This window comes from Exophiala aquamarina (genome assembly GCF_000709125.1).
Source record: "Exophiala aquamarina CBS 119918 chromosome Unknown aczIA-supercont1.9, whole genome shotgun sequence".
Classification (NCBI taxonomy): domain Eukaryota; kingdom Fungi; phylum Ascomycota; class Eurotiomycetes; order Chaetothyriales; family Herpotrichiellaceae; genus Exophiala; species Exophiala aquamarina.
The window spans coordinates 186540-211695 of record NW_013550579.1 but is presented as its reverse complement, the minus strand read 5'-3'; the positions used below and the strand labels follow the sequence as shown (position 1 = coordinate 211695).

Genomic DNA, 25156 nt, shown 5'->3' with positions numbered 1-25156 from the left:
CGGAACGGGTTGTTCAGTAACTAAAATCGACTGGGAATTCAAATTTGGTATAGTTCCCCAGTTAGTTGCATCAATGGGTGGCCCAAAAGAAATCTGCGTACTTAAACACCTGGTGGTTTGCGATGAGGCTCAAGGGGCCCGAATAAGTGCGGAGGCCGAAATTTTGTGGGGTTACTTGCGGAGCAAGTGGGAAAACTTCGGATCGGATAAGGAAGTCCAGCGTGGGGCAAAGCCAGAGACTCGAGTGCTTCTTGATGCCTCATACCTGGTGGTTGGTACAAGGTAGTACAAGTGCACAGGGCCGTGAGAGTGATCAGGGTCCCTGGATAGTAATGACTTTAACTCGATACCGAGGATGTCGTATTAGGTTGGTATGGTATTATGTAAATATAGCGAGGGGCCTCGGATGATAATTGTCCTACTATGAATAGCGGTGTTAGGGCCAAGCTCTGGTCATACCGCCTTTGGGCGCACAGTAGACCACCGCTCCCAATCCTCAGCACCCTTTGCTAAGGTATACGTAGCGCTCGCTAAAGCCGCATCCTGTTTCCAGGCAGAATTTCGTGTCTGACCAGAACTAACTTACAGGACTGTGGAGGGTCTACTATGTATTATAGAGAAGGTCACCCTCGTTGGACTTCTTTCAGAACCTTCTATTCAAGGGTCATCCCTGTATGTGGAATCCTCTGAATCGGTCAGATACCTTCCACAAACAGATTGGAAGGAAGTTTGCTGTATGAAATAGAGAAGTCCCTATCATCGTCGAACCCACTTGTAACCTATACAGACCCACTCGGACTCATTATTTCTTTTTGTACCCTCGGCCTGATGTACTATCATGCTATCGGCCACTCTGATATCGTCGGCTGTATCATTACCGGACCTCAAGCTAAGCTTGACATGATATTAGAGCCTGTTAACCCGGCAAGGATCTGAGAACCGTGGGGCAGTGTGTTCGGATATCCGCATTCGAGGCGGCAGCAGGGTCTGTGAACCGCCCCGGGGCTGTCAGTGGACAGCCCTTGTATTACCCGATTGGAATCAGGACTTTTACAGCAGACTGAAGTATTCATCCGGGCTACAGAACAGCCTTACCAAAAGTGCTTTCAGCTTGGAGAAGGACGTAGATGATGCCATAAACATTGCAATCTCGATCCTGTCGGCGCTTTGCAACACGGGTCTAATGTTTTGAATCCACACAGAAGGAAGAGCACCTGTGGCCAACCTCTACGTATGTACAGCGACTGCTCAAAGTGATTGATCAGCAAGTCCATTCCGAGCAGGCTATATATCACCAGGCAACCAGGGAAGAGCTCACATTACCAGAAGGGTTTACAGGAAGTCATTCAGAAGTCATGGTAGAACCTATTGCTGTTGTTGGCTTCAGTTTCCGCCTTCCAGGTGATGCGAACACCCCCGACAGATTATGGGAACTTCTCGCAAATGGTGAACAAGCATGGACGGACGTGCCAGAAAGTCGGTATCGTTGGCAGGCGTTTCACAGCGCTGACCAAGATGGAAGAGGGACTCACAATGCTCGGGGGGGATTTTTCCTAAAGCAAGATATTGCAGAGTTCGACGCCAAGTTTTTTGGAATACCTGACACCGAGGCTGCCGCTATAGACCCTCAACAGCGACTGCTCCTTGAGGTTTCCTACGAGGCATTGGAGAATGCAGGAATGCCCATTGAGACTCTCCGAGGTTCTCAAACTGGCGTTTATATCGCTCTTGTCAGCCGCGATTACGACCGCCAAATATACAAAGATCCAAGCCAAATTCCAAAGCATCACTTGACTGGTTGTGGGGATGCAGTGGCTTGTGGAAGGATATCTTATACTTTTGATTTCAAGGGGCCTTGTATGGCCATTGATACCGGTTGCTCAGGTGGCATGGTAGGAGTACACCTTGCCTGTCAAGCTCTTCGTCTTGGAGAGTCGGACATGGCACTCGTGGGAGGTTCAAACCTGCTCTTGGGACCAGATATGACAATTGCCATGAGTAATCTTCATATGTTGAATGAGAATGGCCGTTGCTACCCATTCGACAGTCGTGGTGCTGGTTACGGACGTGCAGAGGGAGTGGCTGTCCTAGTTCTGAAAAGACTTAGTGATGCAGAAAGAGATGACGATGCTATCAGAGCAGTCATATTGAGCTCTGGAGTCGGACAAGATGGCAAGACTAACGGTATCTTGCTTCCAAATTCCAATGCCCAGCAGCAATTGGCAGCTAATCTCTATAAACGAGGCGGATATGATCCACAACGAGTTGCATATGTGGAGATGCACGGAACTGGTACAGCTGCGGGTGACTCAGCGGAGATTAGATCTATCAGGCAAGTATTTGTTGGTGATGGGTCAAGAAGACAACATCCCTTGAATGTTGGGTCAATAAAATCCAATCTTGGTCATTCGGAGAGTACAAGCGGCCTCTCTGGGATTATAAGTGCTATATTGTCAATGGAGAGGTCTCTTATTCCACCTGTCGCTGCACTAAAGGTCCTAAAGCCAGATGTTTCACTCATGATCGATGATGGTAAAATTCAGGTTGGTTCATTGGCCGATATATTTCCAACCACCTGCTAATCTTGTCTTTAGATCCCTCAAAGGGTTCAAGACTGGCCAGCTGGCAGCCCACGGCTAGCAAGCGTGAACAGCTTTGGATTCGGTGGCACAAACGCGCATGTCATATTAGAGGGCTATTCGAAAGGTCCAAACGCGGCGACCCACTACCTCAGGCCTGCTTCTGCCGGTGTCAATGGATGTCTGACCGGAAACGGACCCAGTGGCAATGAGGCAAGCTCCAGCTACCAAGACGAAACATTGGAGCAGACACACCTGGTCAATGGGTCCTATGCCGATACTGAAACCCCTTTTCTCCTTGTCATCACAGCAAAGTCAAAGGAATCTCTAAAGGCTATGGTAGAAGGCATTCGCTCTTGGGTCAAAATACATGGCTCCGAGCCGTCTGCATTATTCAACTTGTCGAAAACCCTTGCTATTCGACGCTCTGCGTTCAATTGGCGCGCTAGCGTTGTCGGGAGAAGGCAATCAGAGATCATTGCTGGCCTGGGCACTGTCCGACCGAATAAGGCTTTCGCGAGTCCCAAGCCCGTCTTTCTCTTCACAGGTCAAGGGGCACAGTACGCCACGATGGGACGGGATTTACTGCACCTAAAATCGGCATTTTTGTATTCCTTGCAAAAATCTCAGGCGATCTTACACGGTCTGGGGGCTTCATGGGATCTGATAGACGAGCTTCGTAAGCCCGAGCCAAAATCCAGAATCAACTCAAGCCAGGTCTCTCAACCCGCGACTACTGCTATTCAGATTGCACTTATACATCTTCTTGCCCAATTAGGAGTCCGTCCCGCGGCTGTCCTTGGGCATTCCAGCGGAGAAGTTGCTGCAGCCTATGCTGCAGGTATGCTAAGTCATGAGGCCGCTCTGCAAATAGCATATCACAAAGGTTTTGTCGCAGATTGGTGCCGCGCGTCCATCAATGGCAAAGGAGCCATGCTTGCTGTTGGTTTGGGAGAGACAGACGCTACCAGATACCTAGATAGCATCTTCTCAGGGCGAGCATCGGTCGCTTGTGTCAATAGTCCTTCCAGTGTGACCATATCAGGTGACGAAGCTGCAGTAATAGAGTTGAAGACGGCCTTGGATAAGGATTCCATCTTCAACAGGCGCCTCAAGGTGGACATTGCCTACCATTCTCACCATATGCTCGCGGTAGCTACAGAATTCGAGAAGTCCATCATGGGGCTGACAGCGTCGGCTCCTAGTGCGCAGACAAAATTCTTCTCTTCGGTGAAAGGCCAACAGAATGGAGAAGCAACCGGTGCGCTGTATTGGGTCGATAATCTGATCTCTAAGGTCCGTTTTTCAGAGGGACTTGAGCAACTTGCCAGCTTATGCGGCAAAGACAATCAGCCTCTCACCTTCATTGAGGTTGGACCACACAGTGCTCTAGAAGGCCCTGTGCGTCAGACAATGGCAGCTTGTCGAGAAACGTACAATTGGTCTTACTCACCAACCCTGGTGCGCAATCGGGATGCTTGTCAGGCAGTCGTTGAGATGAGCGGTCGAATTTGGGAACAGGGTGTAGCAGTTAATCTCTCTGAGTCAACTGTTGTCCAGAATCAGACTCACCACTACTTCAGGATCATCACAAACCTACCTGCATACCCATGGGACCACTCGAAGAGATATTGGCATGAATCCAGACTGAGCAAAGATTACAGATTTCGTCAGCATCCACCTCATGATCTTCTTGGATTACAGTTAGTTGGTACTACAGCCATAGAGCCTGTATTCCGCCTTATACTCAGTGTCGACGATCTTCCTTGGTTGCAAGAACACATGATTGACGGGTTTGCCTTGTATCCTGGATCTGCCTTCTTAGTGCATGCTATTGAGGGAATCAAGCAGTTACTTGAGGGTGGCGGAGAAAGGAAAACAATTAAGCGCTACCACCTCAAAAACGTCAAATTTACAAAGTCTATCGTGGTTCCAGATTCACCAGGTACTGTTGAGCTTCTACTCAGTCTGGGAGCAGTCAGAGAGACCGGCGAGAGGCTAGGTATATCGTGGTATAATTTTCGAATTACCTCTCTGGCCGCCGAAGGCGCCTGGAACGATAACTGTCACGGATTGATTGGCTGCGAGTTTGCACCGGAGGTCAGAGTGGACGAAAAAAAATCCAGATCTACGTCGACCGAGTCGCGAGTCGATGAACTTGCAGATGATTGTTTTGAGCAAATAAAAACATCCGATCTTTACGCTGGTCTGCGTCAGAATGGCATTGATTATGGTGAAAACTTCTCCATTATCAGAACTTTGAAAATGGGTAGTCACCTCGCCATCGGCACCATTCAAATTCCAAATATCGCAAGGTGCATGCCTTCAGGGCAGATGAAACCACACGTGATTCATCCCACCACCTTCGACGCCTTTATGCATATCGCTCTTCCACTGTATCATCGATTTTGCAGCGAGGGTCCAGTGATGCTCACTTCCATTGGAGAGGCGTCGATCGCAGCCAGCATATCGAACAAGCCAGGAGACCGCCTGACTATACTCTGTGATCTTAGACAGGTTCATCCCAAGTTCGGAGCAGTCAATGTATCAATTCTGCAAGAAGATAGCCGTGGGGAGATGATCGAGGTTGGCTCCCTGACTAACGAAGAGTTCCGAGGAATTGGTGATGGTTCGTCAAAGATCAAGAGCACAACTGCAGAGGCCAACGGCAGTTATATCGCGAATTGGGTCCCTGCTCAGAGGACCGCAGGCGCTTCGAAGGACTTGTTACATTCTACTCTGCAGTTATGTTCTTTCAACCCTATCGACGCAGGTTCTGGATTAGTTGAAGAGCTTGTTGGTAACCTTACCGAACGGTTCGGCGATGCCATCATCCCTTGGAGCCGCGATCTTGCAGCTCCAAGCGCGATTCAGGTTGTCTTTGAAGACAGTTCCACACCCAAGCCATCAATTGCAGATATGAAGATGCTCTTCTCTCAAACGAAATCTGTACTTTGGCTTACCATCTATCGCAATGATGACCGCGATTTCTCAGTTAGGTCCTTGGCACAAGACTTAGCAATAGATCATGGAGTGCACTTGGTCTCCCTAGAGTATCATGATGGTAGTAGAGACGCTGACCTCCTAGGGGATCTCATAGTTGAAGTCATAACTACTTCGTTCATCAAAGAAGACAACGCAAAGATCCGGGAACTTAAGTTTAAATTTGAACGAGGGGCATTGTTCGTTCCGAGGCTGCAACGACATGAAGCATCTGATCGCTGGTTGAAACCAACCTCTGAAGCTGAGTTTGAGGAAGTCTTGAGCAATTTCCATTGCGAAAATCCTCTTAAACTGCACTTCAAGACGACTGGATTACTGGGTAGTGCGCGATTCGTGCCCAATGTTGACGCTGAGAGTCCGACAGAACCTGAAGAAATCAAGGTCAAAGTATACGCCCATGGGGTCAATCGCAGCGATGTTGCAGTTGCATCTGCAAGAGGAAGTCCTACAGATTCAATGGTCGGCGAGTTTGCTGGAGTAGTAGTTGAGGTTGGCAGTGCCGCTCGGTCAAGATATAGCCCTGGTGATCGCGTTTGCGGGTGGGGAGCAACGCCCTACGCAAGCATCGTTCGGGTGCGCCATGGTCTTGTGCAACACATTGACGATTCGATCTCCTTTGAGCAAGGAGCTGCCATACCTCTTGCATTCCAAACCGCATTCCATGCTCTAGTTGATATTGCAAACCTCAAAACATCACAGAGAATACTAATACACGGAGCTGCAGGAGCGGTGGGGCAAGCTGCGATATCAATCGCTCAGCAACTTGGGGCGTACATCTACGCCACGGTAGGAAGTGAAGATAAGGCAATATTTTTAACCGAGAAAGCCGCGTTGAGTCGTCACTGCATTTTCTCAAATCGAGATACCAAGTTTCAAAAGCAGATCAACCAGCTTACAGGAGGCCAAGGTGTTGATGTGGTTTTAAACTGTTCATCAGGAGATCTGCTTGAACCAAGTGTTGCCTGTACTGCAGAACTCGGTGTCATAATCAGTGTCGTGAAGTCTAATGTCACTTCTCAAATGCCGAGCCGCGACCAGAATATTTCATACGCCAATGTCAACATGAATGCACTAAAAACAAAGTTTCCAGAACTCTTATCCGATATATTTGGAAAGGCGATTGCTATGTACAAGGCTGGACCTCAAAAATGCCCCTCCATCAATGTTATGCCAATCAGCGACCTCGAGAAGGCCTTCAGATTGGTGAAAACCGAAAAATATGTAGGGAAAGTCGTCTTGGTCTCTGACGATGACGCATATGTGCAGCAAGAAATACCTCTTATCAGGCCCATGAAGCTCGACAAAACCGCAACATACGGAGTTCTTGGAGCGTCCCCCAGTATTGAGCAGAGCCTGCGCGAATTCCTTGTGGATCGGGGAGCAGGAAATACAGTGAGTCTCGCTTTCACGGATTTGGATACCTTAAGCGTTCAGCCGCCGATCAAAGGGATTATATACATCGAGCCAACAGTTGGGGCAAGCTGCATTGATATTGCACATCGATCTAAGCTTTGGGGCGAATTGTTCCGACAGCACAAGCCTGACTTCGTTCTCACACTCTCACAAGATATACAGAGGACCAAACAAGCAATCACATGGACTATGCAGACTAATGTAAAATCTAGCCGGGAGGAGGGGAACATTGTTCATCATGAACCGCGTGACTTCATTCTACGAACCGCGAATATCGACCAACTAGAATGCAATGACCAGGTCTCTATCAACCAAAACCCATCCCGGCGACAGACGGATCTTTATAAAATGATTGACTTCCTCTTGAACACTGGGAAGGAAACACGCAGTCCCACGGAACTCTTCATGGTTCCAAGAGAAATGGGAAATCTGGGCCTAAGAAATGCGCTTTTCACTGACATTGTCAAAGCTGAGCAGGACTCAACGGCGGACGAAAATAGGTCAGAATCCACGACATTAGAAAATAAACTCAGACAAGCAAGTGACCTTGAAACTGCTAGGTGCCTGCTTGCGTCAGTTGTCTGTGACCAGCTTGCCACCTTCTGCGCTGTTGATCGCGACGATATACGATTGGATACAGCAATTGTTGATGTAGGACTCGACTCCCTGTTGGCAATAGAGTTCAAGAACTGGATCATGCGTACACTACAAGCTCCAATGCAAACTACAGAGATTTTGGATGCCTCGAGTCTAAAAGATTTGGTACTGTTGATATCTCAGAGGTCTGAGCTTGTCAGAAGTGGCTCTGAAGATACAAACGGCCTCCATGTCAATGGGAACAGCGAAAGGCCGACTATGAGAACCCCAACAGAGGGCAAACACCCTGATCACTCCGCAGGGGTCTTGCCACCACCTTTGCCATTGCCGAAATTGGAAGACCTCATCGAGAGGCATCTATCTTCCATTCGGCCTTTTGCATCTGATGAGGAGTTCAGCAACTCGCTACGCTTGGCTGCTGAATTTCGCGCCGAGGGAGGACCAGGTGCCCGCCTCTACGAACGAATGCAAGCTCTGAAAGCAGGCGATCCGGAAAATTGGTACCATGACTTGTTCCTTAACAATCAGTATCTCTGTCGCCCAGGTCCACTAGCCCCATATACGCTATTCTTCTTCACCCATCCCATAAGCGAAATAACACACTCGCAATCAGAAAGGTCGGCTCTTATCGCATCGACTCTGATCCGATACAAGAAGAATCTCGAGAAAGGGACAATCAAGCCGCGGTACATGAATGAGCAGCCACTATGCATGGACCTGTATAAGAATCTATTCAGCGCTTGCCGCGAGCCCAAAGCTGATCTTGACGTGTTTGAAGCTCACCCAGGCAACGACTTCTTCGTGGTTCTCCGGCGAGGGCACGCATATAAAATTGATGTTGCCTCAGTGGATGATCGGGATATGTTCAGTCAACTGGAAGCTACCTTCACGAGCATTCTAAACATTGATCTGAAGGATGTAGACTGGTTAGGAATCTTGTCTGGAGAGCATCGAAACAACTGGGCTCAGAACTATCGAGATTTTCTTTACCACAGCACCCAAAATCTTGAGTATATCCAGACTATTCAGCGGTCAGCGTTCATTATTTGTTTGGATGAAAGGTCTCCCGAGAACGCGGAACAACGGGCGCGCCAGGTCCACTTCGGTGATGGTTCGAATAGGTGGTTCGACAAGAGCATTCAATATATCGTGTGTTCTAATGGCATATCTGGCATCCTGGCCGATCATACTGGGCTAGATGCACCAACAGTAGCAGACATCAACCTGAGCATTGCGAGAGCAATACGTGGTTATAGTCGAAGCTCGGCAAACAATATGAAGCATGCTCTACCGTTCAAGAAAGTTGTGCACACGAGCTTCGTTGGGTACGAATCAAATGTTCAGCGGGTTCGAGTAAAATATCTGCAAACCATTGCGAAGCGGCAGCACTTCTTTACATCACTAAACTGTGGGTCCTCTTTCATGAGAAAATACAAGGTCCCCCCAAACAGTGTCTTCCAACTCGTTGTCCAACTAGCTGCTCGACACTTCTTCGGCTATGTACCAGCATGTTGGGAGACAGTCTTGCAAACGATTTTTCACAAGGGTCGAGTGGAGATCAACCAAGTGGTCTCCGTTGAGGTTGCTGAATTTGTGAATGCTGCAGCCGATGAGACTACTCCATTGTCACTGTGCAGGCAAAAGTTGATAGAGGCGGCGCGCCGGCACTCTGGGAATATACTCGCAGCAACAAGATCTGGTGGCTTCGACCGTTTTCTTTCACTGCTCAGAGAAATCGGCAAGGACGGTGAAAAGGACCTTGAACTATACAAGGACCCTCCTTACACGCGCTCACGCCCAAGGAAGATTATGAGCAGCTGCTTTAAGACTCATATGGCCGAGAACGGCTGCGTTCAACGCGACGACGATTCAATCTGGCTACATTTCGAAGTTGAGTCAGACAGGTATGGTGCTCCTCCTCGTAAATTAATTCATCCGAACTAATGTTCCCCCAGTGTAAAATTCTCTGGGCTTGGAGAAGCCGGCCAGACTGACAGATTTGTCGAAGATTTACAACGGGCAGCAAAGAGAGTGCGGGAGATTTTGTTGTACGACGGCATGGCAAACTAGTTAAAAAGGTTTCTTTGTTTTTGGAAGTCTTCAGTGAGTTCATTAGATGCCAACCCTGGGAGCTATTCAACCCATCCGAGCTTCATTTTCCCATCCTACGCTGTTTTAGATAGAGTGACAATGAATTCCGTTGGGCGTGGAAAACAGAGCTCATTTTTCCAAAAAGTGATTGAAAATGGAGAGGCTGTGAGCCTGTTGTTGATTTTGCATCACGGTAATTGCCTCGCTAGCTCTCTCTGTTGAGAACATCCTTTCCCGGGGTCTTGAAGCATGGAGCTTCTGCTAAAGCCAGCAGTGCGAGAAAGGCTCCTCCGGCAAGGCGATAAATTCTAGCAATACACGCCATACAGGCCAAATCTGAGAAGTCTCCTTCTCGATGAGGCGATCCTGGTGTTTCCGCTATTACCTCCTTTCTCACCGTCTAGAATTCTGCCGAGCATAGTACTAGGGATGTTCCGGACCGCCCAAATACATTACTGTTTCTAAAGTTCATCGCCAGAGCATTGGCATGTGTCTGTCGAGCCACTGCATTGATCAGGTTCTATGAAGAGCTTTCACATCGGTTCAGGCTCTTCGCTACCCTCTCATCCCACCATCTCTACTTCCCGCGATGTCCACGAGTACTATGTTCAATGGAAGCTGCTTAGCACCTCGATCGATATACTAATAGCCTATCATAAATTTACCCGGCTCGTCACTTATTGCACGAGATGCTGCAGAGCCGGGGGCCTGATATCAGAATCCATAGCAAACGGGTATCAGCCTTCCCGAATGACACAACAGCGGAGCGCATCTATGGTGTATGGAGGAACACCCCCTGGTCATATCCGCTCGTGAAGCTAATGGGCGTGACAATACCCCTAGCATATGTATTTCCGTCAGACAAAATACCGGTGAAAGGGCTAAGAAGGGGAGCCTTCTGCCCAGTGCCGTCCCCACCGACTCCACTTTGAAATGATACACCCCAACTTAATTGAACCCCAAGCATTACAAGTAGCTATGCGTCCGCTCCAGCATCGCTTATCTATGCACATGCATAGCAACGTGGATCGTGCGATGACAAGCTTTCTGTTTCCATGAGGCGCCCAGGGACTCCAGAATTATGTAACTTTAGGCTCTTATACCCCGGCCTAGAGCTATACTACACTATAGATATCACACGTGAGGATCACCGTATATTTAGGCTAATGACATTATGCGAATGCGGCCCTATGGTGGAGCTGTGCGACGAGGTCAATGCCAGAGACATGTATGAGGGAAAATAGCCGGACAATTATCGCATTGCAAGCACTCCATGGCCCGTTCATGTACGCTATGACAAGTGATGATAATTTACGAGGCCAGCCCTGTCATCCAAGAATGCCGAGATGGGGCGATGCATATCTTGAGCAGGATACTGCCAAGCGGGTAAAATTCGGTACCGCTCGGGCTCTGATGTACTTTGTGCGGCTTTCTGCTGGGTGGTCAGGCCATAGCTCCATCGTGTTTCTGTTAGAGGGAAGTGTCCTAAGGACCAATGAACTCCCAAAAGGAAAAAAATAGCGTTCTACCAATCTCAGTATCGGCAATTCGTCTAACAACACAATCTTCTCCCAAATATTATGCCTAATTGTCAGAGGCATGCCTGGATTTGCATACGCAAAAGACCCGAATTTCCACTTACTGGTCTACATTCTTCTCTTACGTCCGATCCGGCACTTGCCACAATCTGTACCGCCGGAAAACCTACTGGCCCTCTAATGGATATTGTTTTCAGGGGTCGGCCTCCATGGTCCAATGCGGCCCCGAGGCAAGTCAGTACAACGTGTCAAAATATCCAACGAACTGCTATCTGTGCTATCTTGTCTCTTGAAAAAAGATGCAATAACTCAAATGGATAGCCTGGGTGCGATAAGCTGTTTTCAATCTCATATAGGCCAGCAAGGTCAATATGACTTGATAGACTGTTCTTGCAAAAATTATCGTACTAGCGGTGCGACTTAAGTCTCTGTACTCTAGCTATAATTGCAAACGTCTATTTAAGGACAGCCGGGAAATTGTCTGTCACGTGGTAGGATTTCCGGGAGAAACAAGTAGTTATCTAGGAAGCTATAAACGGGTCACAGAGCTATCCCTCTAAAAATTAACAAAAATTCGAGAGTTTGGTGCTCAGATGGATAGTAGGCCGAAAGAAGTTTCGATAGTGACAGGCCTCAGAGAGATCTCACAGCATAATTTCGAACTCGGTACCGATTCTACCGCGATTAGACTGGTGGCTCGTTTCTGATACTAGACAATTCGATACTTTGAGTGAGGTATAGATCATCCAGCCTAATTAAGGGGGTGGGTCTAAAGGGCCTCAGGAAGAAAAATAACGGTGTCTGAAAGGAGAATGGACTCGCAATCAGGCTCTATGTCACTTGGACCCTAGCAAATCTGGCTTCAGCCAACATATCGTGCGTGTATGTCCGGCTGATCTGGCTGTCCAACCGAAATTCACCCCATCAGCACACTTGGTGGTTTGTGACTTTTCAGCTTGTCAAATTCTATCTCAGGTTACACAGTGGTGCTAAGGTGAAAGCAGGATTTTATTCACTCCAAGGATCTGTCCTCGAAATCTCCTGGCCAAAACAGAAATCCGATAACGAACATGACAAGTCCGAAGCTCAAGGTCGCAATTGCTGGCCTGGGCCGCATGGGTGCTCGACATGCAGCTCATTTTTACGGATTGACTCCGAGAGCGGAGCTAATCGCAGCTTCGACTCCAGATCACAGGGAAATCGCGTGGGCAAGGGCAACTCTTCCAGGAGTTCGAACATACTCTAACTATGACGAAATGCTGTACCAGGAGACTCAAAACGGCCTCCAAGCTGTCATTGTGGCCTCCGTAACTGCTGTTCATGCGGAGCAGGCAATTAAAGCAATTGAGCTAGGCCTTCACGTTCTCTGCGAAAAGCCTTTGAGTACAAGCATAGTGGTCTCAGAATCAGTTGTGGCTGCATACAGGAAATCCCTCGAGACGCATCCAGCACAAAAGGTCATGTGTGGCTTCTCGAGACGCTTCGATGCCTCATACCGCGACGCTTTCGACAAGATTCAATCCGGGCTCATCGGAAAGCCAACAGTTTTCAGTTCGCAGACTTGTGACAAGATGGATGCGACGGGCTCCTTTGTAGAATATGCCAAGTTCTCAGGAGGAATTTTTGTCGACTGCTCGATTCATGATATTGATCTTGCGCTCTGGTTCTTTGGTGAGGAGAGTAGAGTTAAAAGCGTTGTGGCGGTTGGTATCACAGCGCTATGGCCAGAGTTGAGGAAATACAACGACAGGGACAACGCTTTTGGCATTATCGAGTTTTATGGCGGGAAGATCGCTCAACTATTCTGCAGCCGCATGATGGCCACTGGCCAGGAAGACTGCACTGAAATCACTGGTACAGATGGTAAGATTTCCGTCAACACCCAGCTTATTTCGAACTTCGTCAACATTCATGAAGCGACTGGTATTCGTAGAGAACTGGTATCTGACTACTACGGTCGCTTCCGCGAAGCCTTCATTGCGGAGGCCAACGAATTCACGGCAAGTTGTCTGGACAACAATGCGACGCCATTGAAGCTGGAGGGCGCAGTTCATGCCGTCAGAATAGCACTCGCACTTCAGGATAGTTTGATTAGCGGGCGAAAGATCGAATTTGATGAATCTGGTCATCGAATAACTGGCGGAACTTGATATTTTACGGCTCACCACGAGAGACTATACATTTTCAGAGAATAGTCCCAATGACTTCTTTTCTCGAAACCGTTTAGCCGTCAAACCTGGTCTTCGAGAAGCTTTCGCTGCTCTCCACTCCCACGTTCTACGGAAAACAATTACTCTATTTGAGATAACAGTCCGATTGTCATTGCGACTGTCGCCTCTAGGAAACTCATGTCGTGGAGAAGTCTCCTGCTGCGGTTTGCAACCCTTCAATTTGCGAGTGTACAGTATTCATAAACATGTAGTACTTGTACTTTCCCTGTTACTTTCCACTCATGAGACTCTCTTCACCCTAGACGACATACCCGGGCTCCGGAGTCTCAGAGTGCACGACACCTGTTTCTAAAACCAAGTTAGGATCTCAGCACGTGCCCTGAACGAGTCCAACCCGAGATAGATCTCTTCGTATTCGGATTCCATTAGTTCTCTAGAAAATATTGTAGGCACAAATAGCAGTAGTCAAATTCTGCCTGTCGCATCTGCACTTAACACCTATTTGGCCTTTATCATGAATGCCCCACAGTTGATGCCGAACTAGAGCAGTCCAGTTTCAATCTGATGCGGTTCGGGGGTTGTATGATCATCAGAATGCGCATGGCATATATTAGTGCTGATTCTAAAAGCGGTAATTGATATGGTTCCTCTCAGCTCCGGAGCATGCGGAAAAATCCCATCAACTTTAGGGTCAGCCTTGTGACACTTGGTAGGGGATTCGCAAGCAGCTGCCATAGCACAAAAAGGGGATGGTTCGAAAGCTACCATATTCAACGTTATTCGCACCCAATTATGCTCAAGGCACCTTATCTCTTGTCCAAGAGAGAACTATGGTCCTTGGGTTTACCCGGAACATCCCGCAACGCAATGCGATGTTACATGCACTGCCCCTTTCATCTCGGTGTGGCTTGCCTGCGGCAATCGGTATTTTCTTGGTATTTTCTGCTCCTCCTTTGGGACCGGACAACTCAGCACTCTAGTCCTTTTCACCCCTCGTCTGTCGAAGCCCGAAATGAATCCTTTGATGAATTATGCAGTAGGCTATTCCACATCATCCCTGATGTGGGAGGGGCTTAGTATTTGATGGAATGATAGGTACGGTGGGCGAAGCAACCGGAAGGGTAAAAGGGACCATGCATGATAGTGCCATGATCGTACCAAGTCTCGTTAGGGCCAGTGACATTGATGATTTAATTGCCAAGGCTTCCTAGATCTGAGCTTTTTAGCCACCCTTGCGGATCAAAGTTGATGTGATACATAAAACGGGTTTGACCGAACATTGTCCGGGACATACGAGGAGTATTGAACGCGGCGGCCCAAACCAATTTCCAGGAAGACTTCGTGTTGATGAGATTTTCACAGCTTAGACTGCTCTAGCCTGCATCAGAATCGTGTATTCTCAGTCGCAATCCAATGGGGATAGAAAATTACCACAGGTAGCTGTGTTGATACTCAGAGAATGTTGCAACTACCACTTGGCAGGTCCTTCGAGGTGCACCGCCTTGACAAATCCCATTTCTCTTCGTGCAGGTAACGTCTGACCAACGGTCCGGTCAAGCATGCGCTACGGTTCTTTGGGGATTAATTCTGGGCGAGAAATGTTACTTTTCTTTGGGCTGAAAATCGGATTTCCGCACTGGCCAACAACTAGTTTCGTTGTTATGGCCTATATCACGACCTTTTCCTTCTGATCGATCTGTCCAGTCACTCTCGCTCATGAATGTTTTCTCCAAACTAGATTGTTTGACATCTTACCTCTGGCCATGGACCCGGCGGTGTTCCCGCCTCCTTTTCGCCCGCTTCATCCTCCAGGTCGAGCCTTGTTCTCGTCGAACGCGATAGGGATCGCCACCTTATTGCTTCCTCAAGGGCGTTTCCGCAATATTATCGCTTTTCCAGCTTTATTATGGATTGCGTACGATGTCCGACAGCACAGTGCGGGCTTCGCTCAGAGTGACTACCAGGATGCCATAGATCTATCTATGGCATTCATCAGGCTAGTCGACTGGTCTGTTTTGCGAGTGCCTGAGCTATCAGCTCGTCGTGTTCGCCTAGATGGGAGCTTCGAGACTACCGAAGATGTCCTAAACATGACGCTTCATCAAAAGTTCCACTGGAGCCTGGATCTCTTTCTCACCCTTAGGGGGATTAACTGGAACTGGCGAGTGAGAAACGTTGACCAAGTTCCCCGCGAGACATTACGAAGGTGAGAATCTAAGCCGTTAGCATTAACCTTATATGCTCACTATAGCTGGAGATGGTTTTTAGTAGAACAGATTACAAAGTGTTTTGTTGCTTTTATCGTTATTGATGTATATGAATACTGGATACAGAAGACTCCGTTTGGCGATGGGAGCCCAATCCCTACCGTATATTCCCTTCCCTGGTACCAACAAGTATTCTACGCCTGGTTTTACGCCTGTACCCTTCGACACGCGATGGCTTTTAGCTATTACTTATCTGCAGCCGTTGCTGTAGCAGCTGGTATTTCTAGTCCGGAGTCGTGGCCGCCATTCTTCGGGTCCTTCATCAGCAAGGGTTATACCTTGCGGAATATCTGGGGCCGGTGTTGGTAAGTACAATTATTGTCCGTGGTACTACGATTTAAGAAGGTCGTTACAGGCATCAATTTATGCGCCGCACCTTTGAGTCATTAAATACGGAACTTGTAACAGTTCTACGAATTAAAAGGGGCACTCTACTCTCTCGGTATTTCCAGCTCTACAACGCCTTCTTGGTGTCCGCTTTAATTCACCATGTTGGAGCTTTGAATCTTCCTTACACGGAGGCAGTCAAGGATCAATTCCTTTTTTTCATGATGCAGCCGATTGCTATTACGATTGAAGATGTAGTCATCCATTTCGGAAAGAAGGCCGGTATTGAGAAATCTTGTAGGTGTAACTCATGGTAACCCCGATTGGTCGTGCTGATATGACTCAGGGAAGACAAGGGCTCTGGGGTATGCTTGGGTAGCGGTAGTAACGAGTTTCACTCTGCGGTATGGGGTTAATTACATGATGAGTGTCGGGATGGCACGCACTAGGCACCCGTTGGTTGCACAATTCGGGGTCATGAAATGGGTGTTTGGGTAGAGGAAGAATAGTTGCCGGCATCAGCAAAATATGCATAGCCGCTAGTAAGGACATTCACGTCAAGCTAATAAGAATTCGTTACGGTGCCTTCTTCCTTTTCCAGCACAGCCTCGCCTCTCTTTGCTTCAGCCTCAGCTTGGATCTGATTTGTACTTCTGAATCAGTAAAGTTTCGCGGGGGCTCAACGTAGTTGAACTAGTAATAACGACTTTGTTAGTCTCCATTGGGATGTGCGTATCTCACAAATGCGCTTAGCAAGTAGTCACTTTGAGATATGGAATAGTAGTCGAGAACTACCTAGCTAGGTATGCTAAGCCAGACTGACTGCAAAGCATTTCAGGGCATGAACCGCATTATAGCTTGTTTCCCATGGTACCTACGAGAAAAGGGTACCTTGACCGAAGAAATCGTTCCGATACGAATCACTATCAAGGCTTAGCTCGATTGCATTAAAATTCAGGCCAAACCCATCTGCTAGCCAACCGTCGAAAGAGAGACCATCTAAATCAGTCTGGAAATTGCACTGATCATAAGCATTCTGGCCAATAATTGTGCCCAGTCCAAGCTCTGTCTGTGAATGGAGGCTGTGTGCAGTTGTTGGCGCTGCCACAGTCACAGTTGTTGTGTCGTCATGATCGACTTCCTGGTCCTTTTCCTGAGCACGGTCAGGAACATATGCGGTTCGTATGAGCGAATTGAATGGACGGTTCCGAGGGTTTGCTGCCCCTGATTGTGTGCTTTCCAGGTTCGGGGAGTCTGGCTGAGAAATTTCGACATTGCTGCCCAATGCATGATATGTTGTGATTGCATTGTCGAGCTTATCGGCCTATTGATCGTGTCAGCAGAAGCGGCTGCCGTTTATGTACAAACGGCGTGGGGAGGAACAGCATACCAATCTCGCCACAGACCACCAGTGCACCTTTAATATCCGCAGCAGTCGACGGATTGCTATCATTTCATCTGAATCTACCCCAGGGACCATCTTGGTGTCTTCGGAAATCTGCATGTGTGACCTCACCCTGCCATAGAGCACAAGAACGGATCCGGTAACGAAAGCGACATACGCGGCTAGCGGACTAATAGTCCTCAACCCATCGTTCTCCTGTACACGTAGCTTGAATATAGTTGCCAGGGTGGTGGTACTCTGAAGCACTAGCCCTGCGCTAGCCTTCACCCTGGATGGAGACATCTTGGATAAGGTCGGTTGTGGGGAGAATAGAGGCACCACTGATGAGTGCAGCATGATTTGACAAAGGTGGTACAGACATTGCCTCAGCAGGTTAAGATCTTTGACCTCGCGTGAAGCTCTCTGGTCTATTGTTCCTCTTGGTGAGTACAACATGGTCGCCCGGGACGATAAAGAGGAGAGATCTGCATGCTTTCTATCCAAACTATAATGCTGATGCTCATCCAGGTAGCGTTGAACTTTCGCCCTTGGAATTTCATTAGTTTTTATCGTTCAGACAAGGTTCCTGAGACCCACCAGACTCCTAGAAGCTTGTAGACTTCGTTCAGAGCATTAAAGTTGTCTGCCGATGCTTCATATCCTTCAATGGGTGTAACATTCCAGAGCTCGTCCAATTTCTGGCTTAGTATCACTTCAAAGCCATGGCTATTTCGGATGAGGGTTGCCGGCAAAGGCACACCAGCGGCCTGTCGCCACACATATTCTCCATCGGATTGAGGGTCCGAAAAGACACATATTGCACCCCAACAAGCCCAGAAGCACCGACGATTCAGCTCCGAGGCCAGACGTTCACTCTCATTCGACACAACCGGAGTTGGTTTGTTGTAGCCCAGAATGATGCATAGGCGGTACGAGAGTGCTGTCCTCAGGACTTATTAGCAGATTAGATGGATAAAGGTGCGATGACTTACTATGATGAACCGCTGCACGACCGAGATCTCCTACGGAGAACCAATACAACTGCAGACATTGTAATGCCTGGATAACTTCTAACGTTGGCTGATCCGCTAAACTTAATGCTTCTCGTGCTGCAGATTGTGCCCATGGTAAACCTTGACCAACAAAAACCGACAACAAGTGGATGTGGGATGAGGAATCCGGGAACTGTGGTGCTTCTACAGAATCCCGTAGAAATCTGCGTCAAATTAGTCTCTTAATGGGATCATTCAGAGAGACAGAGTGTACCCACATAGTTGAAAGCGCAAACACGGCTCGCAGAAGATAAGTTGGAACTTTCCCTTCAATGTAATTTTGCAAAAAGGTCGATTTCATCAGCAACACGGAGGAATTGTACACATGCGAAAAATAAACCTCCAATAGCGACAACCCGAACATAACAGGGGGCAGAGCAGCATTGTCAACTCCGACCGGCTGGACAGCGTGACTTTCTTTGCCACTGGCCAATGCAGGTTCGCAAATAGGCCCCTCCTAGATTACACATACTTCATCAGGCATGGCCATTATCACAGAGTCATGGGAGTCAATTCCCAGGGCAAACTTACAGCTGCTGGCCTTGACGACGGAAACACACGTCTTCCTAGGTCAGACTGGTGATCAGACCTCGCCTCGGTTCGAGGAGCCTGCTCGGCAGTTGGAGTCAAAGAGCCTCCATGAAGGACCTCTCGATTTCGACCGCTGCATTGTCGCGAGTCGACTGCTCTTCGCCGCTTGATAGTTGGGTAGTGGCACCGTGCGCCCACTCTGCGACACCTTGCACACGATGGTAGGTCACGGGGGCATTTGAGCTACAAAGCAGTATTAACATCAGATGTTTCGACCCATTCCATGGCCATACCTTCTGAAGCCTGCACCTTTGGCAGTTGATTTTCGACGACTCTCCGGTGCGCGGGTCGTCGTTCGGTCTTTGGGCTCTTTTTGGGGTAGACCCTCCACTGACGGAAGATTGGCCAACGGTCCCAGATTGGGCAGACATTTCTAGATCTCACGGAAGCCCACTAATGACAACTTCCGTGCAAGGGCACTCGTTGATGGTGACGACAATGAAGTTGAGGTAAGGAGAGGTACAAGTCCGAACCCCAGCTGGTGATCGGCCTAAGCATCGGCCTAAGCGCCTTTCGGAGGCCGACTCGTGCACGACCGGCTTCGGACTTCGGGGTTTAATTGGACTAGGCGGCCTCGCATTGCGATCGCTCATCAGGTGCTCGTCGGGCTGGACAACTGGGTGCATGTCGGGTGTGACATCCGTGTTTGTCACCAGCCCTGTTGACTGACGAGTGATGAGGCTTCGAGCCCTGATGCTAGCAACCCTTTCAATGGAAGTCCGGAAGTAGCATTCCAAGTTTATTTGAATAATAAGATCGATGTTAATGAAACTAACAATCAACGATGACCTAATTTTGAAGACTTTACTAGCGCGAATAGAAAGCTCTGAGGACTTCCATCTATGTTTGAGAACGAACCTACGTCTATTCGTGTTACCAAGCCTAGGAGATGCCGCTAGTCGCAACTGTCTGTCCTCAGAGATTGGCGACCGTTAGCCTTTTGATCAGATGGTGAGCTTGACCGACCATCGTCGGATTCTTTCACCATATATATACATCGGAATCGTCGTCGCAAAGATGACACCTTCGATAAGCGTCTTCCAGCCACCAACCTGGTCATGAGGTGTCAATTGAAATCATTCCGGGAATATGGAAAGCGGCTGGTGGAGATCACTCACCTTTGCATACCCATCCTTTTCAATCCAGGGAGTCACCGCGAAACTGAGCGCAAAAGCAAAAGTATTTTTAAATGCAGTAAGCACGGTCATGGTTTCGCCCGAGACAGGTCTGTGGCTATCAACCACATAAGTCATTCCAATCGCTGGGACCGCGCAAAGCACGCCATACGAAATTCCGGATCCAACAAGGGCAACCATGGGGTTCAGGCGACGGCCTAGTCCGAAACCCCACATCAAGAGTCCTACGGGCCCCAAGACATACGCCGGAATCAGTGCCCAGAGTCGGAATTCGGGCTTGAAGTATCCCTTGCGGCGCTTCGCTACGAGGGCTACCACATAGTCGCTGATGGGCCCTCCTGCAATGCAACCTAGCGTAGCACCAATGACGTACTATATCGTCAGCAGAGTAACCACATAGGATAGAAGAACCCACAGTCCAGTACGAATTTCCGATGTTGACCGCATTGTATCCATACAAGACGGGTAACGCAGAAGCATTGGCGGTCTGCTGCAATACGATCCAACCAAGTGTTACCCCATATGTGAGAGAACCCCAAATGACTGATGGGTATTGAAGCGTCAAGAACGGCCGCCACCAAAGCCACCAAATGGACACAGTCCTGAGTCCATCAGCAAATAGTACTGAGCGAGAGATACTTGTCAATAACGTACTTGTCATACCAGCCGGTCACGGCGAGGGATTTGAGCCAGCTACTCCTAGAATTGGCGCGTATTGCTTGGATCTCTGAGGCTTCGACTCCTTGCCCGGTCTCATATTCTTGTGGCCTTGTGAAATTTGTCTCCGCTTGGAACAAGGCGGTAAAAAGGAAGACTGCTCCCACCAAGATAGTGTCCATATGGAACACCCAACGCCAGTCCGAGTTAGCATTGGCGACATAGCCTCCGAAGACGCCCCCAAGCGCACTTCCCACGGCGATCATGAAGGTGTAAAACCCTACCATCGCCCCTCTCTCATGCAGAAAATACAGATCGGCTACGATCGCCGGTCCAAGTGCTTCAGAAGAGCTTGCACCAAAGCCTTGCACGACACGTGCACCAAGCAAGGAAGCATAGTCTTTAGCTTCAGCGGCCCAGATACTGGAGGCCAGAAAGATCGCGGTGCTCCAGAGCAAAACCGGGCGTTTCCCGATCTTCAAGGAGAGCGGGACCCAGAACAAATTTCCAACCCCAAGCGACAAGATGTTCAGAGTGATGAGGTAGCCAGCCTGACTTAAATTAATGTTCAGGTCAGTCATGACAGCTAGCAAGATGGGTGAAATTGAGGCTGTGGTATAGTTGGACATGAATACAAAGAAGCATATCGTCAAGAAGGCGAGATGCTTTCTCCACACCCCCCAGGTCTGTTTTTATCATTCAGTTCAATCCGACCCTCGATCGCAGAACGCGATGACATACCAAAGGATCCCTAGGGTCTTCAGTGGGCCGTGGAAGTAAGAGCTTGCTGGACAAGTGTCCGGTACCGTCGTCTGGTGGATAGTTAGCAGTGGTGACGTTCGTTGCATAGGAGTTACCTCCCTTGAAACAGTGCTGCAGCCTCCACAATACCGTGCGCCGCTGTCATGTGATGATGATTGTGCACTCCATCACTCACATTTAGCTTTTCTCTTTCGTGGTGTAGAGCTATAGCATCAGGTTTGGATTTGGCCTCCATTTTGTTTTAGGTCGATGAGCCGGATTGATAGTCCTTTGGAAGATCAGGGCTGTGGCAGGACAAGCAGTGTCAGCAAAGGCTCTCCACGGAAGGCTGTCATATATATAACTTGCACGTTGCTCCACAGAGCGACTTGTGGATACTATTCCGACCCCCAGGATCCCCAGACACTCGGCAAATGTCTTCATATGAATGCACTACAGCGCACTAGAACCAGAAGCACATGGAGGCGTTTGCCACCTGGCAATAGTCCATGACCCATATCGCTGGTCAGAAAGATACACGAGCATATGGGAGTCGTCACCGAGCTATTGGCAAAGGCCGAGTGCGCGCCCGAAGCGAAGCGTTCGGGGCCGACTTGTGACATGGTTTGATTGGTTCCATGCTAAGAACCGGCACGTACTTGTCCGTACTGTTGTCCGTGTTGTTTTCCGGACCTTGATATTTCAGGAATTCTCGACTGGTCGAAAGCACGAGATACTCCTTCTTGAATTGCCTGTTCCTTCTGCAAGACATGTTTTGAGACCCTCGAAGTTCTCAACTGCAGCAGATCACTTCGACAAGAATGGCTACCGCAAGCATCCTAAAATCAGGACTTCCTGATCCAACAGTCCATATTACGACGCATAACTCGGATGGCAAAGCCACATTGTACTCAGCATCACCAAGCCAGTGGTCATGGGTTGATGAGTTCGGCGTTGGGCTCAATGCAGTTTACACCACCTCGACATTCCCAGTCTCGATGAACAATAACGCCGACATTGAGTCGCATGAAGCAACGATTGCCTCAGCCAAACTTGGCCTGGTGCAGAAGAATGGAACGGTGTGCCGCATTGTCGACTATGCACCGGAGAGCCCGCCGCACATGCACCGCACTCAGAGCCTAGACTATGGGGTTGTTCTCTCTGGTGAAATGGTGATGGAGCTTGAGGATGGTAGCGAGACCAAGCTGAAGCCAGGAGATGTCGTCGTGCAAAGGGGCACAAATCACTCTTGGCACAATCCAAGTAAAACAATGTGGTCAAGAATGCTCTTTGTCTTGCAGCATAGCGAGCCAGTGATTGTGGATGGAAAAAGGCTGCGGGAAGAGATTGGCTCGGCGGACAAACACATCCCTAGGAGCGGAAACGATGAGTAAATACTGTAGCTACAGCATCTGCCGCATCTTCCAGCAAAGCCCCGCCTGTTGTTGATAGAAGAATAAATTTCTATAACCTGGGTTTTGACAGCCCTTCGGTTCTCGAGCTGGACTGCAGATTAGTTTCGGTTCCGAGCCTTTCGTCACCTGATAATCCGGGCCTTGGCAGTCTTCGTAAGCCAATGACAGCATGTAACTTGTAATTGGACGGGGATTGGACCTTCGGACTCGGGATACGAAATCGCGATGTATTTGGGTCGGACATGACCTTTTGCCAAACGGTCGCCCCAGGGTCTAGGTAAATCAGGCGCACCACAGCAAAGGCGGGGTTTCGATTGACCAGGAAGAGGCGGGTTTGAAGCTGTGGGCCATATATCAAGAAAGATGACAGAAGGTCGGAGGGCCATCGTCTCACCCGATTTCTAACCACTTTCTCTCTCGCAGAAACCACCGGCAACCACGATGGCTCCTGGAAAATACCACATCAAGAATGGGACCGTCGTGTCCGTCGACAAGTCCATTGGCGTCGTCCCCAACTGTGATGTGCTTATCGAAGATGGGATTATCATGGCAGTGGCACCCAACTTGACCTCCTCGACAGACCATATTGCCATCGACGCCACGGACGCCATCATCTCTCCAGGTTTCGTCGACACCCATCGTCATACGTGGCAGACACAGTTACGCACGGTCTGCGCCGATCATGTGCTCAGTGATTATTTTATGCATATTCGATGTGTATATGGATCCTGTTACGAAGCTAAGGATGCATATCTGGGGAATTACTGTGGGGCATTGGAGAGCATTGACAATGGCATTACTTTCCTCATCGACCACTCGCACATAATGAATTCTCCCGCTCACGCTGATGCCGCCGTTCAGGGATTGAGGGACGCAAAAATCCGAGCTACCTTCTGCTATGGCCTGTACAAGAATCCTGCATGGCCGGAGTCAGCGATGGATGCGGAGCGGGAGGAAAAAACACCGGATTGGCGATTTGAAGATGCAAAGAGGGTCCGAGAGACACATTTCAAGTCTAACGAAAAGACCGACGTTCTCCGCTTTGGCTTCGCACCGGCTGAGGTCGAGAGCTGCACGACTGACGAAGCGCTCAAGGAGATCGCACATGGTCGGACGCTTGGTGCTGCAGTCGTGACAGCCCACGTCGCTCTAGGTCGCTGGGATAGGGGGCTACGGTTTGTCCGGCAGCTCAATGAGCGGAATGTGCTGGGCCCCGATTTGCTGTTTAGCCACGGCAGTACATTCCAGGACGACGAATTGGAAGCAATTGCCAAACACGGGGTGGGCGTTTCAAGCACACCTGACTCAGAGCTGCAGATGGCTATGGGGCACCCGGTCGCATTCAAAGCTCATAGCGTGGGCTGCCATGCTAGTCTTGGTGTCGATGTGGTCTCAAGTGCACCTGCGGATATGTTCCAGCAAATGAGGTTGATGCTCCAGTCTGAGCGGCACATGAAGCATCACGCTCAGAAGGGCGCTCCCTTTGTCATATCGCACCGGTGCGAGGAGGTCCTGGAGCTCGCGACCATGGGTGGTGCTAAAGCCGTTGGTTTGGCAGATGTAATCGGCAGTGTCAGTCCGGGCAAACGGGCGGACCTGCTCATTACGAAGTGCAACTCGACCCGCTTGTCCCCACTTGGAGACGCCGTCATGGCGCTGGTGTTATACGCAAATGGATCCGACATCGACACCGTGTTCGTTGATGGAGAGATCGTCAAGCAAAATGGTAAGCTGGCGGGGGTAGATTGGCCCAGGGTACGTGGCGAGTTGCTAGAGTCGACGAGGAGAATCTTCGAGAGATCTAAGAAGGCACCGTTCGAGGCGATCAAGGCACAGGCAACGCCATTGCTGAAAATGTATGCTGGAGAAACTGTGTAGAATACGCTTGAGTCCAGGAGAGAAATTTCAGTGAGAAGGTTTTTGAGAACTTCTACGCAGATATTCGCCCTCGTTATAGCCGCGGGTCCGCAGACATAAAATGCAGATTGTTAAACTCGAAGATGGCCTGGTATGTTGTGAATGGTCGTTGGATCAAGACCTGGAAGGAAGTGTAACTGATGCAGAGAGTGTGGCGCACCATCACGTGACATTATTGGCTTAGGCGGCTTAGTCATGCTTCCTGGCTGCTCAAAGTCAAGAACTCAACAAGCCGCGCATCGTAATTTCATACGACCCAAAATCCCAATGAGAGAGT

General features: G+C 49.1%; 6 protein-coding genes across 6 annotated transcripts; 4 read left to right on the top strand and 2 right to left on the bottom strand.

Moving 5' to 3' along the window:
- Positions 1-1355: 1355 nt before the first annotated feature.
- A1O9_09056 (uncharacterized protein) lies at positions 1356-9662 on the top strand (the record flags this gene model as incomplete). The annotated part of the gene is made up of 3 exons (XM_013401750.1): positions 1356-2543; positions 2595-9496; positions 9548-9662. 3 exons carry the CDS (start codon positions 1356-1358, stop codon positions 9660-9662), a joined length of 8205 nt encoding a protein of 2734 aa, XP_013257204.1.
- Positions 9663-12291: 2629 nt separating this feature from the next.
- Positions 12292-13371, top strand: A1O9_09055 (myo-inositol 2-dehydrogenase; the record flags this gene model as incomplete). Its single annotated transcript, XM_013401749.1, has 1 exon — positions 12292-13371. The coding sequence occupies one exon, from the start codon at positions 12292-12294 to the stop codon at positions 13369-13371; it is 1080 nt and encodes a 359-aa protein (XP_013257203.1).
- Positions 13372-16860: 3489 nt separating this feature from the next.
- Positions 16861-19384, bottom strand: A1O9_09054 (uncharacterized protein; the record flags this gene model as incomplete). The annotated part of the gene is made up of 7 exons (XM_013401748.1): positions 16861-17310; positions 17377-17917; positions 17968-18310; positions 18363-18586; positions 18641-18879; positions 18954-19196; positions 19247-19384. 7 exons carry the CDS (start codon positions 19382-19384, stop codon positions 16861-16863), a joined length of 2178 nt encoding a protein of 725 aa, XP_013257202.1.
- Positions 19385-19957: 573 nt separating this feature from the next.
- On the bottom strand, positions 19958-21387 carry A1O9_09053 (uncharacterized protein; the record flags this gene model as incomplete). Its single annotated transcript, XM_013401747.1, has 4 exons — positions 19958-20065; positions 20132-20521; positions 20565-20751; positions 20804-21387. 4 exons carry the CDS (start codon positions 21385-21387, stop codon positions 19958-19960), a joined length of 1269 nt encoding a protein of 422 aa, XP_013257201.1.
- Positions 21388-22368: 981 nt separating this feature from the next.
- Positions 22369-22941, top strand: A1O9_09052 (uncharacterized protein; the record flags this gene model as incomplete). Its single annotated transcript, XM_013401746.1, has 1 exon — positions 22369-22941. One exon carries the CDS (start codon positions 22369-22371, stop codon positions 22939-22941), a length of 573 nt encoding a protein of 190 aa, XP_013257200.1.
- A 462-nt stretch (positions 22942-23403) lies between these two features.
- On the top strand, positions 23404-24840 carry A1O9_09051 (uncharacterized protein; the record flags this gene model as incomplete). Its single annotated transcript, XM_013401745.1, has 1 exon — positions 23404-24840. One exon carries the CDS (start codon positions 23404-23406, stop codon positions 24838-24840), a length of 1437 nt encoding a protein of 478 aa, XP_013257199.1.
- Between the last annotated feature and the right edge of the window lie 316 nt (positions 24841-25156).